The sequence below is a fragment of the Pundamilia nyererei genome, unplaced genomic scaffold (assembly GCF_000239375.1).
Source record: "Pundamilia nyererei isolate P.nyererei 1_Seehausen unplaced genomic scaffold, PunNye1.0 scaffold00088, whole genome shotgun sequence".
NCBI classification, from domain to species: domain Eukaryota; kingdom Metazoa; phylum Chordata; class Actinopteri; order Cichliformes; family Cichlidae; genus Pundamilia; species Pundamilia nyererei.
Window position 1 is genome coordinate 1,640,311 of NW_005187489.1, and position 15,515 is coordinate 1,655,825.

Below are 15,515 nucleotides of genomic sequence, written 5' to 3' on the forward strand. Positions count from 1 at the left end.
AGTGGATAGCCCCCTGAGTCTTATTTGAAAGGTTTGGCTGTTTTTAACCCGCTACAACTGGCTTTTCCCATCCTGCGTTTCCCTACCAGTGTGTGCCTGCCCCAACACCGGCACCGCCAGAAATAGAATTCAAACCTGTGGGAAACATGAGCGATATTCCTCTGTGTGGGTGTTGATGGAGTGTTTTTGCTGACGCGGTCTTATTTTGCCCTGCACTGACACTCTCCCCTGAGGAAATATTGCTCTTCTGCTTTTTCTTGCATATCACACTAATGCACAGTCATCAAGGTCATAGAACGTGGAGCTGTTTATGGTTTATGTCTGTGCTGGAAGAAGATGAACCTCTGAAATCACTGAGATGTTTGTCTTTCCAGCGTGACAAAAAAAATCAGTCTTCCTGCTCAGTGTGTTAGTGCCTAATTGTTCCATACGGTGGACTGTGTGAAAGCATCTACATTTGTTGTTACTCTGCTCTTTTAGTCTTTAGGGTTTAATTTGTCACTTTGCCTGTATTTTAATTATAGAAGAATATCTATACTAGTAGTGCTACTAGTTGTCTAACTCCAGAGTGTCCTGCAGGCTGGTGTGATCATTACAGTGTTTAATCTGTATTCATGAGTTTGCTCACTCCCGCCCTCAGCCGTAATTTTGATCTTGTCTGCAAAGCTGTTAAATTTCATGACTTTATATCGTGCAGTAATTGCGATGTTTGTTCACAGACATGAATAATAACAGCCACACTGTTGCAGATAGTAAAATAATTGTCTTTTTAATGATTTGGCCCTTTTAGTTTTTGAATTCTTGTTTAAATCCACAAGAAAGTGATGATGCTGTCTCCATCTGTCATGTCTGTTGTATCCTCCTTTAACAGAACTAAGCTTTAAAAAAGCAATTATTTATTTATTTTCTTTTTTGTGCATGTCATTAATTTGTAAATCGGAGGAACGGGGAAATAAGACGATTTACTTAAGAGCCTCCATCCAGTCTCTTTTATGTTTTTAACCCTCAGTACTGTTCCCCTTTTGTTACTGTGCTCTGCGATGTTGTTGCTCAAGTCACTCAAAATATTTTTTTCTCTTTGCTTTACTTTCAGTTCTACAAGCATGTTGTCCAGAGTGTAGAGAAGTTCATACAGAAGGTGAGTTGATGCTTTAATTAGAAGCATGAGCCACATCCAGGCAGGTGCAGAGATATTCGTATGTTGCTCTGCTGTTCATATATCTCAACACCAGCTGTCTTTCTTCGACAGTGCAAGCCAGAATACAAAGTCCCAGGGCTGTATGTCATCGACTCGATCGTCAGACAGTCCCGACACCAGTTTGGCACAGAGAAGGACGTATTTGCCCCGCGCTTCAGCAAGAATATCATCTCGACGTTCCAGCACCTCTATCGCTGCCCTTCAGATGATAAGGTTAGACCATTTTTAATAGGTTTTCTGTTCCTCTCTGTGGCTTCTCATTTCTCGGTTTCCCAGGACATTATTGTGACATACAGGGCGTTCGAATGAGTGCGATCTGTTTTGTGAATGAGTACGAATGTCTCGTGTGTGATCGGTCACAGAAATATTTAAAGATCATGTGTCTGAGAGAAGGTTTTTGAGTAAATAATTTGTCTTATTGTTTTTGTGTCATCCAAATTCCAGAGTAAGATTGTGAGAGTCCTGAATCTGTGGCAAAAGAATGCGGTTTTCAAGAGTGACATCATTCAGCCTCTGTTGGATATGGCAGCGGGGATTCCTCCTCCCAGTGTCACACCCGTCATGCCCAGCAGTGCTGCCCCGGTCAACAACACTACACCCGGTCAGTAGAAGCACATTAAAGTTCAGATTTGCTCTTCTAATCACTGCTACTGTGGTGTTTAACATATCTGAACACGGCAACCTCGTGATTCTCTCTGTGTATCCAGGGACCCCGGCTACACCGGCCACTCCAGCCAACATAGTGCAGGGTCTGCCTGACTGGGCTTCGCAGATTACCAACACCGACACTGTGGCTGCTGTGGCCCAGATCTTGCAGAGTCCCCAGGGACAACAGGTAAGTGAACACATCCTCCCAAAAAGTGTTTACATCAGAGCAGCATGTGTAGCTGTCGGAGTAAGAAGGTGTTTAACTTACTTTGTTGTCGCCTGTTACAGCTCCAGCAGCTGGTGCAGAGTCTGCAGATGCAGCAGCAGAAGCCCCAACCGTCCCTGCTGCAGGCCTTGGATGCTGGCCTAGTGGTGCAGTTGCAAGCTCTGACAGCTCAGCTCACTGCGGCAGCTACTGCCAACAGCCTCAACCCCCTGGAGCAGAGGGTCTCCTCTTTTAATAAGGTAATGCTGCAGTCAGCAGCTGTGAGTTTATTTTTATGCTTCTGTGGCAGCCAGAGCTGGAGGCGTTATGTTTTTGAGTTGGGTCCATGTATATATGCACATCTCGGTTTTATTGGAGTTTTGTATTTGCAAAAACATTTGCATTCATTAAAACAAAAAACACTTTTCTTTTTGTAAGAATTCATTGGCCAGCGAGAAAGAAATGAAACAGAAATCTATAAAAGAGTTAAAAAACAAAGTTAGTGGAATTTTGTATGTAAACAGTCAAAGGTCTTGTGTGCATGGATGTTGTTGAAGGCATGCATCCTTGCTTCATTTGAATTCTCTTTACTTCTACTCACATTTTGTTTCTGTTGCAGAAACTTTTGGGTCCTTTTGACTTTGGGAACGATTCAGAGCGTAATGAAGAATCTAAAAAGGACAGCTCAACATCTCAACTGTGAGTTCAGTGTGTTTGACGTTTGTTTTAGTCCTTCATTAATAGTGATTCTGCTGCTTCCACCTGAGAGTTTGTGTCTAATCACGCTGCTGACTGCTTCCAGGCCCATGGTGTCGGAGCCCATTAACAGCTCCCTCTTCCATCAGTTGGCTGAGCAACTTCAACAGCAAAACCTGGAGCAGTTTCAGAAGCAGCTGCTGGAGCATCAGCAGAAGGTAGAGCACACACACACAGAGCGGCCTTCTTGTTCAACATTATGTTTGTTCTGGATTTATGATTTGCTACAACTTGCATTCTGCATTTTTTTGCAGGCAATGAACATAGAAGGGCAGGACTCGATCTTTGGGCAAGAGAACTCAGTTTCGAATGCTCAGAGCAGCAGCCAGCCTCAGCTTCCAGAGCCAGAGAATAAGATCGACGACTCCATAGACAACCAGCAGCAGGTATGCCCGTGGGCCATTACTGCAACTTTACACTAACTTAGAGGTTGGTGTATGCACTTAATATTTGGAAAGAAATGCATGTCTAAAAGCAGGACTGCATTAAATGATTAGTTGGCTCTAGAGATGGGCTTTACCTGAAATTACCCATGGGTTTTCTAGGACATGGATCTAGATGAAGGCCCGGATGGGATGGAAGAGGAAATCTTTGAGGCTGAAGAGAAGAAGACCTTGAACACACGGTCTAGAACAAGGTCAAGGTCACGCTCCAGGTTGGTTTGACTTTTGATACATGGGTTTGATGTTTAAAAGGAACAGGCTCAGGGTTTAATATTAGCATGACAAAAAGTCAGTATGGAGAGAATTCCCAAAAGGTTTGGCGTTGTTTCTCCCCAGGTCTCCAAAGAGGAGAAGGTCTAGGTCGCGCTCCGGCTCACGGAAACGCAAGCATCGAAAACGGTCGCGGTCACGCTCTAGAGATCGCAAGAGGAAGTCCTCGCGGTCTTATTCTAGTGAGAGACGCGCCCGAGAACGAGAGAAGGAGCGGCAAAAGAAAGGACTTCCTCCCATACGGTCCAAGACTCTCAGTGGTAAGAGGAAGTCATTGTTCTGTTCTGTTAAATATTTTAAGTTTACCACCTGCAAACCTTTTTTTTCCCTGATGAGTAAAAGTCCCATTATTTTTTCCCCATCTCGTTACCTAGTGTGCAGCACAACTCTGTGGGTGGGCCAGGTGGATAAAAAGGCCACTCAGCAAGACCTCACCAATCTGTTTGAAGAGTTTGGCCAGATTGAGTCCATCAATGTAAGCAGACCTCTCCCTCCTTTACCCTCTAATTTTCTTGCAGTGTGTAGTTTTGATCTCTTAACAAGAAACGTAATGACGGTGCCCCAGCCTGTCATTACTGTAGCTGTTCCTAATGATCTGTCCTGTGTGTTTTTTAAATGCCTGTCTTACTATCCTTCTTTCACCAGACACACAAATCTGCCAGTATTCTCCGCTACGCTCTTTTGCTCTCTTTAACCTCCCCTGTCCTCGTGTCTCTCTGCAGATGATCCCTCCCAGAGGTTGTGCCTACATCTGTATGGTCCACAGGCAGGATGCATACCGTGCCCGTCAGAAGCTCAGCACCGGCACGTTTAAGATTGGCTCCAAAATCATCAAGGTCCACATTACCTATACAGTTTATTCCATTGTGTTCTTTGTTCGTTCTACACGGTGAAGCTTTAGATTTAGGTGCACATGGTTGTATATTACAGGAAGCTACTATTAAAAAACAATAATAATAATCTGTTATCTTGACCTTTTGTGCGTCTTTGATCCAGATTGCGTGGGCTCTGAACAAAGGTGTAAAGCAGGAGTACAAGCAGTTTTGGGATGTGGACCTGGGTGTCACGTACATACCTTGGGAGAAGGTAAAGCTGGATGACCTGGATGGCTTTGCCGAAGGAGGAATCATCGACCAGGAGACTGTCAATGACGGTAAGAGGAAAGGAGCCTTTCTTTGGCACAGACTCAGGCTCTGTTAATTCTGTGGCAGTGTTTGTTGAAATAAAAGCAGGACAAACATGCGAGTTTGTGCACAAATGATGAAAACAAAACAGTTATCCAGGCAGACAAATCTTGGCATTTCATCATCTAAGTGAATTTACTCTCTGCTCCATTCCCTTTATTTATTATCCACTGGAAAACTCGGTGAGGAATAAGATTGAGTTGGAAAGAAAGAACTGAACTCCTTAATCCAAACAAATAATTGAACAGTATTTGTTAACATTTTTTTTTTGGTCTGTGTCTGCAGAGTGGGAAGCTGCCAAGAATACTGAACAAGCCAAGGAAGCTGCAAGTCAGCCAGTAAGCACTGAGACTACAGCAGCATCTAACACCCAAACCGAGACCTTCAACCAGCAGGTTACCATGATGCCAGTGCAGGTACAGTCTGCCTGTAAACTGTAAAAGGAGTACACCTCCATGATTTGATTCTGATTAGTTTAGCTACACTGTTGTAAACCATTAAGAAACTTTGAGTTGCTGAAATGTGTTAAGGGATTTGTGTATCATAAAACTTGGGAGGTTACACTATTTTTCTTTTAACAGCGTTTTGTTTACACAGTCTTATATCCCTCGTATTCAGCTTCCGGTTGCACAGGCAGTTCCCAGTGCGGTCGGTTTGGTGCCTCCTGCCTTCCCTGTCACCATGGGCATACCTCCGCCAGGTTATGGGCCGCCGCCACCCTTCATAAGGGCCAGCTTCAATGCCTCACAACCTCCGCCAGGTAAATGATGCACGTGTTGTAAAAAGATGAGGCCAAGAAAAATTGACCAGCTTACACAAATGATTCTTTCTTGTCCAGGTTTCATGCAGGCTGCTCAGACAGCAGGAATGGCCTCAGCATCTGCCTGTGAGTATCTATATGCTTCACCTATGACCAGTACATGGATGTGAGTTTGAAAGTGGAGCTCCCTATTAGACCGTCAGGTTTAAATATGTTTTTGTTTTTGTTTTTTTACCTGTAGCTCTGGTTCAGCCTTCAGTGGGCTCCAGCCAAGATGCTGTCAAGGATTCACCATTCGGTGCTATGATTCCTCCAACAAGCACCATCCCGGGTAGCTTCATGCCCTCGGCTATCCCAGGAGCTGGCGTGTTCAACCCAGTGGGAGTGCAAACTCAGCAGGCCGCTAATGAGAAAACACAGTCTGCAGAGGGCATGGATGCTACTGCGGAGCTCACGCTGCAAGGTGACACATCGTTAATGTGTTTGAATAGTTTTATTTCTAGTATTCATTTTTATGTCTCCTTTTTTTAACAATTCTGTCTGCACTTGTGTTCATCTCCAGGCATGCAGAATGCTGTCCGCAGTGGAATGGGTCTGCTGGGCATGCACCCTACAGCTTCCCTCACCCACCCCCTGCATCAGTCTGGACTGAGTGGGCAGAGGATGCCCGGCCTGCTGCCTTTGGATGTGCGCCCCAACCTGCTCCAACCCGGAGCCGCTGCTCGCTTCCCGCTACTCATGCAGCAGGCCCATGCCCAGCAAACCCCTGGCCTCCTAGACAGTCCAATCCAAGCTCAATCCCGCCCCAGGGCTCCCTTCCCTCAGCTGGACCCCTTCCACCGGCCCCCCAACATAACTAGTGAAAATGTATCCAAAACAGAAGATGAGTCGTCCTCTGGAGCTGACGAGGGCAAAGACCAGGACTACCGCTTTCCTCCGATGGAAAAGCAGAGCACAGGTCTGCTGCGGACCCCTCCCCCAGAGCATAGGGAGCCCCTTGCAGGATCAGGAGCAGGCGTGAGACCACCTTTGCTCCAGACCCCAGGTACTCAGCCAGCCAGATCAAGCCTCGTAGGCCGTCTGCAGGCTCTTGCAGGGTTTACACCCGATAACCGCTGGAACCAAGCCAGAGGGGACTTTGATGAACGTGATGGCATGCGAGGAGGCCCCCAGGCCCCAGGTGGTCCAAAGGGCTTCCCGGAGGCTGGTCCCACACCTGGGCAGAACTTCCCCAGCCGCTTTGATAACCGTCCCGGGACAGCAGCCGGTGTTTCTGTAAATGCTGGAGCTGTTGGGGGGCCACAGGCTTGGAACCGTAGTGGTAATGCCGCAGCTCCTTTTGAGAGCGAGCTCCATCAAGACCTAGATGAAAGAAGACGCCCATGGGACAGGCAAAGAGATAGAGATGAAAGAGATTTTGACTTCAGGAGGGAGATGAATGGTAACCGCCGCAGCCGCGAGAGGGAGCGCGAGAGAGACAGGGGCCGCGACCGCACCAGAGAACACGAACGCGAGCGAGACCACGACAAAGAGAGGGACCGCGAACGTGGAGGCTCAGCACCCCTTCTCCCTCTGCCCACACCTCTTCTACCAACTCCACCTCTCAATCCCAACCTGACACTGAACCAAGGCAAAGTGCTTGCTCCGCTTAAACTGAACCCTCAGATTCAGCCACGATTCCAGCCCCCGCTTTTGCCTCAAGCTCAGGGCAAGCTCCCTCTGCTGGGTCTCAATCAGGCAGCGCCTCAACTTCAGATCAGGTCTCCTCCTCCATCACAGAACCAAGCAGCCGTGCCCGAGCCTGAGTCAGAAATCCCAACTCCATCCGAGGCCCCCCAGGCACAGCCGACACCCTCGACGCTTTCGCACGACCCGTCATCTGACGGCGAAGGTCAGAGCACATTGACTGAGGCGCCTCCAAAGTCAGAGTCGTCGCCACAACCAGAGACTTCTCCACACACAGATTCACCATCCCAGCCTATAGCCCAGTCCGCCTCTCAGACCACTGCTTCTTCTGACAGTGAAACCCCTAGCCATGCCTCACCACCTGCTGAGGCATCGTCCCAGGACTCATCCATGGCCTTCACACAAGCTGCCAGCCCCCCCGAAGATACGACTCACTCTGCGGAGGAGCAGAAAAGTGGACAGAAGGATGAGGAGGAGTCACAAGAGAGACCCTCCTCTCCCCAACCGCCGGGGGTCAGTGGACCTGAGCTGGACAATGATCAGAGTGAGCCCATGGAGGATGCTGCAAGTCTGCCAGTGGTAGACACTGTCACAGACACTGAGGGGACATAATCATCACTCAGTAGGTAAAAGATCATTTTGTAAAGTTGTCTCTTCTTCTCTGTACTCATGTCAGCAAACTACCACCACCACACGGGACATGACGAATACTGACTCACACTGTCTGATAACAAATGATTTTATCCTCACAGAAACCAGTGTACTTAAATAGAAGGCTCATTAGCTGATTTATGGTTAGAGACTTTTGTTTGTATTTTATTTCGTTTTTTCCTTTTTTTAAGTTGTAATGCCACACCACCCATTTTAATTATGAGCTTGGTGAATTTTATCAAATTGCCTGCCAAAATGTTTCAATTGTATATGGGGAAATTTAGCTTTGACCTTCCTATGGAAGAGAGTAAGAAATCCTGGCTGTTCGACAACGGATTGATATACTTGAAAATAGCAGCTGTTGGCCCAATTTCTGTCTCCTCTTCTTTTAAAATGCTACTGCAAAGTTTTCAATGAATGCTTTTGTGGTGTCTTGCAATGCTTTTTTTTTTCTTCTTTTTTTTTCTCCTGAGCAGAACAAATGGCCTCCATACATTAAAACCAGAACAGCTGCTTATAATTGGAAAAAAAAAAGAGCATTTTAAATAGAAAACATGAAAATGTTGTATCCCCAAAATAAATGTCTGTAATTTGTTTCTAATTATCCAGTGAACACAAACAGAACATTACATGCCCGGGGGAAGAAAAAGAAAAAGGAGCAGAGGGATGTTCTGATGTCGGCTGCATATTGTTTTAGTTTGAAATAAACATGCTTTGTCTGTTTAAAACACTTGCTTTAGGACTGTTTTCTGACCCAGGACCAGTGGAAAATGCTTTACAGACTCGTGCGCGCACACACACACACACACTGTGTGCTGTCACTTCGGTCGATTTGATGTTCTTGTAACTCAAGTTGCTGCTATACCATCCATCCACAGAGCACTTTGTTGGATGCAACCGTGGGACTTGTAGTTTTTTTAGTCTGAGGACTTCAGCCTGTATATTTCCCTAAGCTTTTTGCTGGGTGACTGTTGAGGATGGGATTGTGCCTTTTTGACTGGATTTGTCGTTCACGATGCTATCCAACACTACTGTGCGATGTACATCAGACTGTGCGTGCAACTCTGCTTTAGACAGCTCACTGAAAAGAACGCTCCCTGCACAGAATTGACTGACCTACAGTTTGAACGGTGGCTGCGCCGTTTTTGCAGCGCCTACCTAGAGAACAATATATCCTCCATCGTTCTGTGCATGCAGGCCTGTAGCCATGTTTTAACCTTCTGTCTTCTCTTGTTCATTTCATACCTGTAGTGGTTTTCTGTTGAGACATACCTCTAGATATCCATAGTCTGCTGTTCTCTCAGACCAAATGTCTACTACAGGAGTTGTGATGTTGAATAAAAGTTCAAGGTGCATCAGACTTTCACTCCTTACTGTCATGAATTCCCATTCAGGCTGACCAGAATCATTATTTTGGGATTAATAGTCCAATTCACGGGATTGGATTGCATCTCAATAGTCTGTAACATTTCAAGCACCACCCACCCGCTCTTCATCAAACAGTAGGAAGTCATCTGGGTTTGGTCACGTGACCACAACCCGTGATGGATCCAACACGTGCATGAAGCTAAGACAAATAGTTTCATGCGTGTTAGTCGTTTAAACCGAGTAAATCATATAAATTGAGTTCTTCACAGCTGTTTTTATCACAAAAATCAGTTTAGAGAACCAAAATACCAAAATAGCATTTTGAGACCCGACAGACTGGACAAAGGCGAATTCCACACTGCAACACAGACATCCAAGCAGACGCCACACGAGACCTGCTGCCCTTTATATTTTTTATAATTTAAAAAAATCCACACAACAAAAGGAAACTAATAAAGAAGGCCGGCTAAAATACCCCCACCCTGCTGGAAAGCTGGCTGCTACATTTGGTCGATGTGCTTACTCAGCACGCACTAGCACCCAGCTCCTCTGTGCGCTCATTTATGGCCTCACTAGGGTCCGAAAAAACACGAGCTGGAGGATTCATTAAAACAATCGCCTCCATCAGCGTGTCTCCTGGCACCATCTCAGCACTTTTTATCGTTATAGAGAAATGGTGGACAAGAGCAGTGCAGTGTGCTGCTTAATGTCTCTACCTCCACTTAAGCTTAGTCTCTTAGTCCAAACAAAATAGATTGCATGTAGAGACCCGAGTTCTGGTAAGAATATCCAGTTGTGTGTCTATGACTCAGTCCATAAAGTTCTAGCTCCCACCTGCCTCCCAAAGCCTGGGCAGTCAGCCAGGTCCATCTTCCTGCTGACCTCCCGAAAGAAAGATTAGACAGCCTGGAACTTTCAATCAATGGCTATCTGTACTCAAACAGACACACATGTGCACAACAGTTGGCTAGGTCTTCCATTCACAACAATAAAAATAAATATTCGCTGGACGGAGGTCAAGCAGCTTCAGTTACATGTCTATGGCTGGGTAAAGGGCATGCCACAACTGTAATGTGATTTATTTAGGAACTGCAGCTTTCAAATAGGTCCCGGGTATGATTTAGGATACTAGCCTGTGTGAGGTTTCCTTTCTCTGCACGCTGTCCCACCTGCCTCCGATCTGAGTCTAATGCCGTTTACTGTGCCAACCCATGCGCACTTCATACTGCATATAAATTCTTTGCCTGACCTTTACCTTTTAGCCCAGCATGGGCACCAAAACTGTAATGGCATGGAATAATGGTACATTTCCAGTTTGTACCCTGGCAGAAGCGCTAATGTGTGGTTTTGACTGCAGGTCAGATACACAGAAGTTCCCTGCTGTGAGGAAGTTAATTAGACACAGTGCTAGCTTTTGGCTTGTAAAAGGCTTTTTACTGTGTTGTGGGAGAATCATAAACATTTCCTAGCCTAATAATGGCTAAACTTCAAGCCCTAATTTGTTCTATAAAGAGGATTTCTCAGCAATTACGCGATACACTGGAGGTCCATTTTCACAACCGCTATGGTGCTCCTGCTGCCTTAGTATTATAGCAGTGCCATTACTCCGTCTGGCCATTTGGGGTCAGTGTGGTGCTGCAGCACTTGTCAGTGCGCCGGCCTTACTGTGCTCAGTGCAGACCGGATTCTTTGAGTGTGACGGCTCAAAATCTGCAGTGCTCACCTCTCTTACCTTCTGTTCTTCACCATCTCAACAGCACCGTGGCAAAATATCTCTACATAAATCCCCCTCCTTTGAAACAACAGTAACCTTGATGTAAGGATACGGGCGAAGGAAACCACTGATCCATACGGGACCTTCATTGTGCCAGGTCCTTGAAATGAACTCATTCCATACCTTTTTGGGATCAATACAGACGTGTTGTGATAAATGGAATGAGGTCTTTTTAGTGTGAGACTTGGCTGATTTCTGCAGCTTCCCAGTTGCTGCATTCTTAATTGATTAAAGCTATTGATTAGGCCTCCTAAAGCCTCCAGACTAAAATGAGCCTTTATCTGCCATGGCCAGATACCCAGATATCATATTCACTCACTGTGCAGCCTGTGCCAGATGCAGAGAGCCAGAGCGTCTCTGCTAGTGTGACCACTCGCACAAATTCATGAGCACCAGAGATGGAGTCAGAGCAAGAGACAGAGCCATCTATCTCCCATCCACCTAGTTATGCAGGAGAGGAATCCCCTATCTCAGCTCACAGTCTGCAGCCACAGTAATTACTCAGCTCTGTGGGAGTGCGCATAACTTTTCCTCTGCTTTCAAGAAGCCACTGCCCGCCCGGCTTCCCGTTATCAGGGCCAGCAGACACTCCTAGACTGGGAGGCGTCCAAAGTTCTCCTCACCCAGGAACTTGGGCTCGCTGCAAAAGAGCAAGGTCATACAGCTGTCCCACTGCGCCACAGGAAGTGTGCATGCAGTTAGAGCAGCACCGGAGCTGGATGTTGGTGAGGAGATTCGCTCAAGGCCACATCAGTGCCTGTACTTGCAGCATACAGGTATAAGCAAAGCTCTTCGGGTTTTAGCTTTCTGTTCTTTTAAGCATGAATTTTAATGTGCAGAGCCACAGGGGAGGTGGGGGTTTGTGTTTTATAGCTTTTAAAGAAGGAAAAGTTGAAAGTACGACGCCGAGGCTGTGATGGAATTCATCATGAGAGAGACAAAACACGGCCTCGGGTGACTGCACTTCAGTACTTTGCAAATTGGATGAACGGTTATGTGTTCGTGCTGTTTACTCGGACACATTTGATACTGACAGCTCGCGTTGTGATAGAAACGTCTGTGTAATTGTACCCATCAGCCTCACCTGGACTGAGACCGCCTGGAAATAAAAGATATTCAGTAAATTCAGATGTATCACATTTAGATAAGGCTGATGATTCCCTCTCACGGAACATTTTGTCTCATTTTTTGATGAGACTTTTTTGTGTCATTCTCTCGAGATGAACAGAAATTTGATGGCAAGCAGTCTGTTTTTTCCCCCCAAGACTGCTGAGAGGAGGAGAGAGCGCCTGTTTGCGCCAAGTCAGTGTGTATTTGCATACTGAAGAGGTGTGTGTGATGGGGGGGGGGTTTAAACGCTCGTCACTGAAGACCTTTCTGTACTCACATCCTTTGTATGTGTCTGTGTGTGTGCGTGCTGGAGCTGTCAGTGTGACGACTTGGTGCAAACACACCGGGGCAGAGACACGGGCCTCGCCGTTTAGGATGCGAGCAGCTCTTACCTCCGTGCACGCTGTCAGCGGTCCTATCTTTCCTGCCCGTACCCTCACTTCAAAACACACAAATATCAGTAAACATACATGATCTGTTTACATGCACCTATCTGCTAAAAGTGGCTGCCTTGAAGCGATTACACGAGCTCTGCTGGTGCTTCTGCTTCTCGTCTTCAGCTGTCTCTGCATTTCTCGAAGGGTGAACGTGGGGTCATCGGGGCAGGGGATGTTAAAGGGCGCCACTGTTGGGAACAGAAGGAGGACTATAGGAAAATGAGAGTTGTCATGGAGGCAATTACAATCCACAAACACCTGATTCCTCCTCTCTGTTTTGTTTTTTTGTCCAACCATGGCTCACAGCAGGCACAGTGTTGTGCTGGGTGATGGGGAGCTTATTAAATCTGCTAACACAGACAACGAATATGCATATATGTGTGCTTGGGGAGTATGCAATAGGGATGAGGCGGAAGATGCTGAGCAAGCAGGGAGCGGGCTGTTTGACAGCGCAGCACATTGTGCCTGAGAATGGGGGAAACTGGGAGATGTGTATCAGGAAAGACAGGCAGGTACTGGATGCAGCCCCCATCACTCTGACATTAGTGGTGCACACACGAGGGTGAGCCCGTTAAAATGTCGTACGCACTCTTTAACCAAATCCCAGATCGGTTTTCTCATTATGAAGCCGCCTCTCGTTTTTCTGCACTCGTCTGCAGCGACACGAGGTGTGTGACACACACATTCGTGCAGCCTTAACACACTGCAGGCCTTCTGTATTTGTTTTACTCTCATGCGCCGGGTGTTGCCTCCATTCACGGGTCTGTCATCATTTGAGAAAGACGACCTTATAAAAGCTGCTTATTAAAGGCTGACTCAGCTTCTTCCTGCAGATGTGACACCTGCTTCTTAAACCGCCAAAACAAGCTTCATTGTTTCCGTTAAGGAGGATAGTGAGTGTGCGTCTACCTGCCCACACATGAATAAACAGTCGCTGTTTGTTCCCCACCCCGGGCCCTTTTAACCCCCACTCTTTTTAACCACCCCTCCTTGCTGTTTCCAAGCAGCAGCTAGCTGGTAATTAGCCCTGAAGGCCTCCTCATTGTCTGCCTGTTTGTTTGGTGAGAAGCAGATTCCCTCCTGAGAGTCGGAGGCGTCACTCACAAGTGTGCACAAGAGACAGAGCAGACGGTGTCAAGTATAAAAAAAGAGGAAATTCCAGACTCACCAGAATGAGGCCGGAACGAGGGGTGATGGTGGTGGTGCGTGGCATGTGATCAAACCTGGTAATGTGTGTCATGGACAGACTGCAGCACTCGTAGATGTTAGAACGTGTAGACCTGATGGAGAGTTTGAAGGCTGAAAGTAGCGCTAGGATCAGTATATTTCAAATTCAACATAAAGTCAAAGCTCCTGAAACAGCTCTGGGATCAGGAATAGCACCTTCTTTGTCTTCTTTCCAAATCCCCCACAGAATACCACACAGTCATAAATCTATTACTTTATAATGTCAAAGTCAAAGGCCTGCTGCAGTTGTACCTTATTATTTATATTCTTTAAAATATCAAATTCTTGTATTTATTCTTGTTTTTTATCAAAGAAAGCCGACTTGTTGTACTTTTGAAAATTTTTCCAGGTGTGTGAAGTATTCTAGCAATAGACCATTCATGTAGAAATCCCTACCACCTCAGCAGCAAATATCTGAATTAAAAAACAAGGTATCATGGAATATGCTGCAGTCTGATTTCACAATAATAAATACAGCAAATAACATTTTCGTGAAATCGATACAAGCATTTGTGATCAGTTCTTTCGGTTTATTCAGATGTTCATTTTCTTTGTTCCTGTTCACGTACGACAGAAAAAAGAGAAGAAAGTACATCATCTTTTTAATTCTAAGGTTTTGTCCTTGACGACATCATAAAGCACACCTTTACTGCTTCCATGGGAGTTGCGAGGGTGCTGCATCGGTGTGAGCACCTCTGAGCTGTGTGTTAGCTCAGTGCCAAAGGAGGAAAGACATCAGCAATGATCTTAGAGGACCTTCCCATCAATTCTCAAGGCATGTGAAACCATTTCCAAAACAATTTAAAGTTCATCATTCCACAGTGAGAAAGATTATTCACAAGTGTAAACATTCAAAAAGCTGGACAAATGCATCCCAAGAGCTCCATTTCAGACTTTACAGGCCTCAGATAGCATGTTAAAGGTTCAAGTTAATAATATGATTAAGAAAGGACTGAACATGTTTGGCTTGTTTGTAAGGGCTCAATAAAGAACATGGCAGCATGGCTTAGGTTTGCAAAATTACATCTTAAGAAACCAAAAGACCTCTGGAGCAATGTCCTTTGGACAGACGAGAGCGAAGTGGAGACGCTCGTCCATGAAGCACAAAACCAAACTCAGCACATCAGCACAAACACCTCAGACCGGCTGTCAGCACGGTGGTGGAGGGCTGATGATCTGGGCACCCAGCAGTTTGTTGGGTTGACCACAAACTCCTCTGGATACCAAAGTACTCCAGAGTCAAATGTGAAGAAATCCGTCTGACAGCTAAAGCCTGGTGGACACCGGCTCGTGGAGTGAGAACCATGACTTCAAGTTATTGCAGCTGAGAGAGATTCTGCAGGCTACAGAATCACAGGGTGGACTTTTCACTCGTTTTCTTCCTGAATAATGACACGCGGCCCACGTCACCTCTACTTGCAGCCCGGATGTTGATATGAAGAAATAGTTAAAAAAATTATTATTCGAAAAATGATTTAATTAGAAGGCAATATGACCAGCGTGTTAAAGACGTGGCCCTTTAAGACTGTAGCCCCATGGGCGGTGTAGTCCTCGCTGCAGGGAGAACGTGCGCCCCTCCGTGTGTGAGCGCGAGGAGTTGCTGCCGAGCAGAAACGGGAGCTGGAAACATGTAAATATAATAATAACCACTGCAGCCAAACAGAGAGCCTGACAGCCCGGTTGGAAGTAAGCTATTAAGACTCGACTGTACACTGTGTTCGTGTTTTTCTCCAAAACAATAAAGTTCTGCTGGAGCAGGCTTTCAACGCTTCTTTCTGCCTCTCGCTAGCAAAGTTGA

The 15,515-nt window shown here is 46.1% G+C and overlaps 1 protein-coding gene across 5 annotated transcripts in view; it reads left to right on the forward strand.

Annotated features, from left to right (window-relative positions):
• Nucleotides 1-15,515, forward strand: part of scaf8 (SR-related CTD-associated factor 8) — a 33,826-nt gene that overhangs the window by 14,546 nt on the left and 3,765 nt on the right. The window contains exons 3-21 of one of the 5 annotated variants that reach the window (XM_005738986.1): nt 1,094-1,138; nt 1,250-1,411; nt 1,643-1,799; nt 1,906-2,033; nt 2,135-2,311; nt 2,671-2,750; nt 2,854-2,965; nt 3,062-3,193; nt 3,353-3,462; nt 3,587-3,780; nt 3,895-3,995; nt 4,243-4,356; nt 4,517-4,673; nt 4,990-5,120; nt 5,302-5,464; nt 5,543-5,590; nt 5,706-5,927; nt 6,027-7,776; nt 8,411-9,156. In XM_005738986.1, coding sequence (XP_005739043.1) covers nt 1,094-1,138; nt 1,250-1,411; nt 1,643-1,799; nt 1,906-2,033; nt 2,135-2,311; nt 2,671-2,750; nt 2,854-2,965; nt 3,062-3,193; nt 3,353-3,462; nt 3,587-3,780; nt 3,895-3,995; nt 4,243-4,356; nt 4,517-4,673; nt 4,990-5,120; nt 5,302-5,464; nt 5,543-5,590; nt 5,706-5,927; nt 6,027-7,762 — 3,969 coding nt within the window. In that variant the 3' untranslated portion in view covers nt 7,763-7,776; nt 8,411-9,156. Of the gene's footprint in view, nt 1-1,093; nt 1,139-1,249; nt 1,412-1,642; nt 1,800-1,905; nt 2,034-2,134; nt 2,312-2,670; nt 2,751-2,853; nt 2,966-3,061; nt 3,194-3,352; nt 3,463-3,586; nt 3,781-3,894; nt 3,996-4,242; nt 4,357-4,516; nt 4,674-4,989; nt 5,121-5,301; nt 5,465-5,542; nt 5,591-5,705; nt 5,928-6,026; nt 9,157-15,515 lie in introns of those variants that run through there. The other 4 variants (XM_005738987.2, XM_013912376.1, XM_013912378.1 and 1 more) reach the window with 4 other exon arrangements.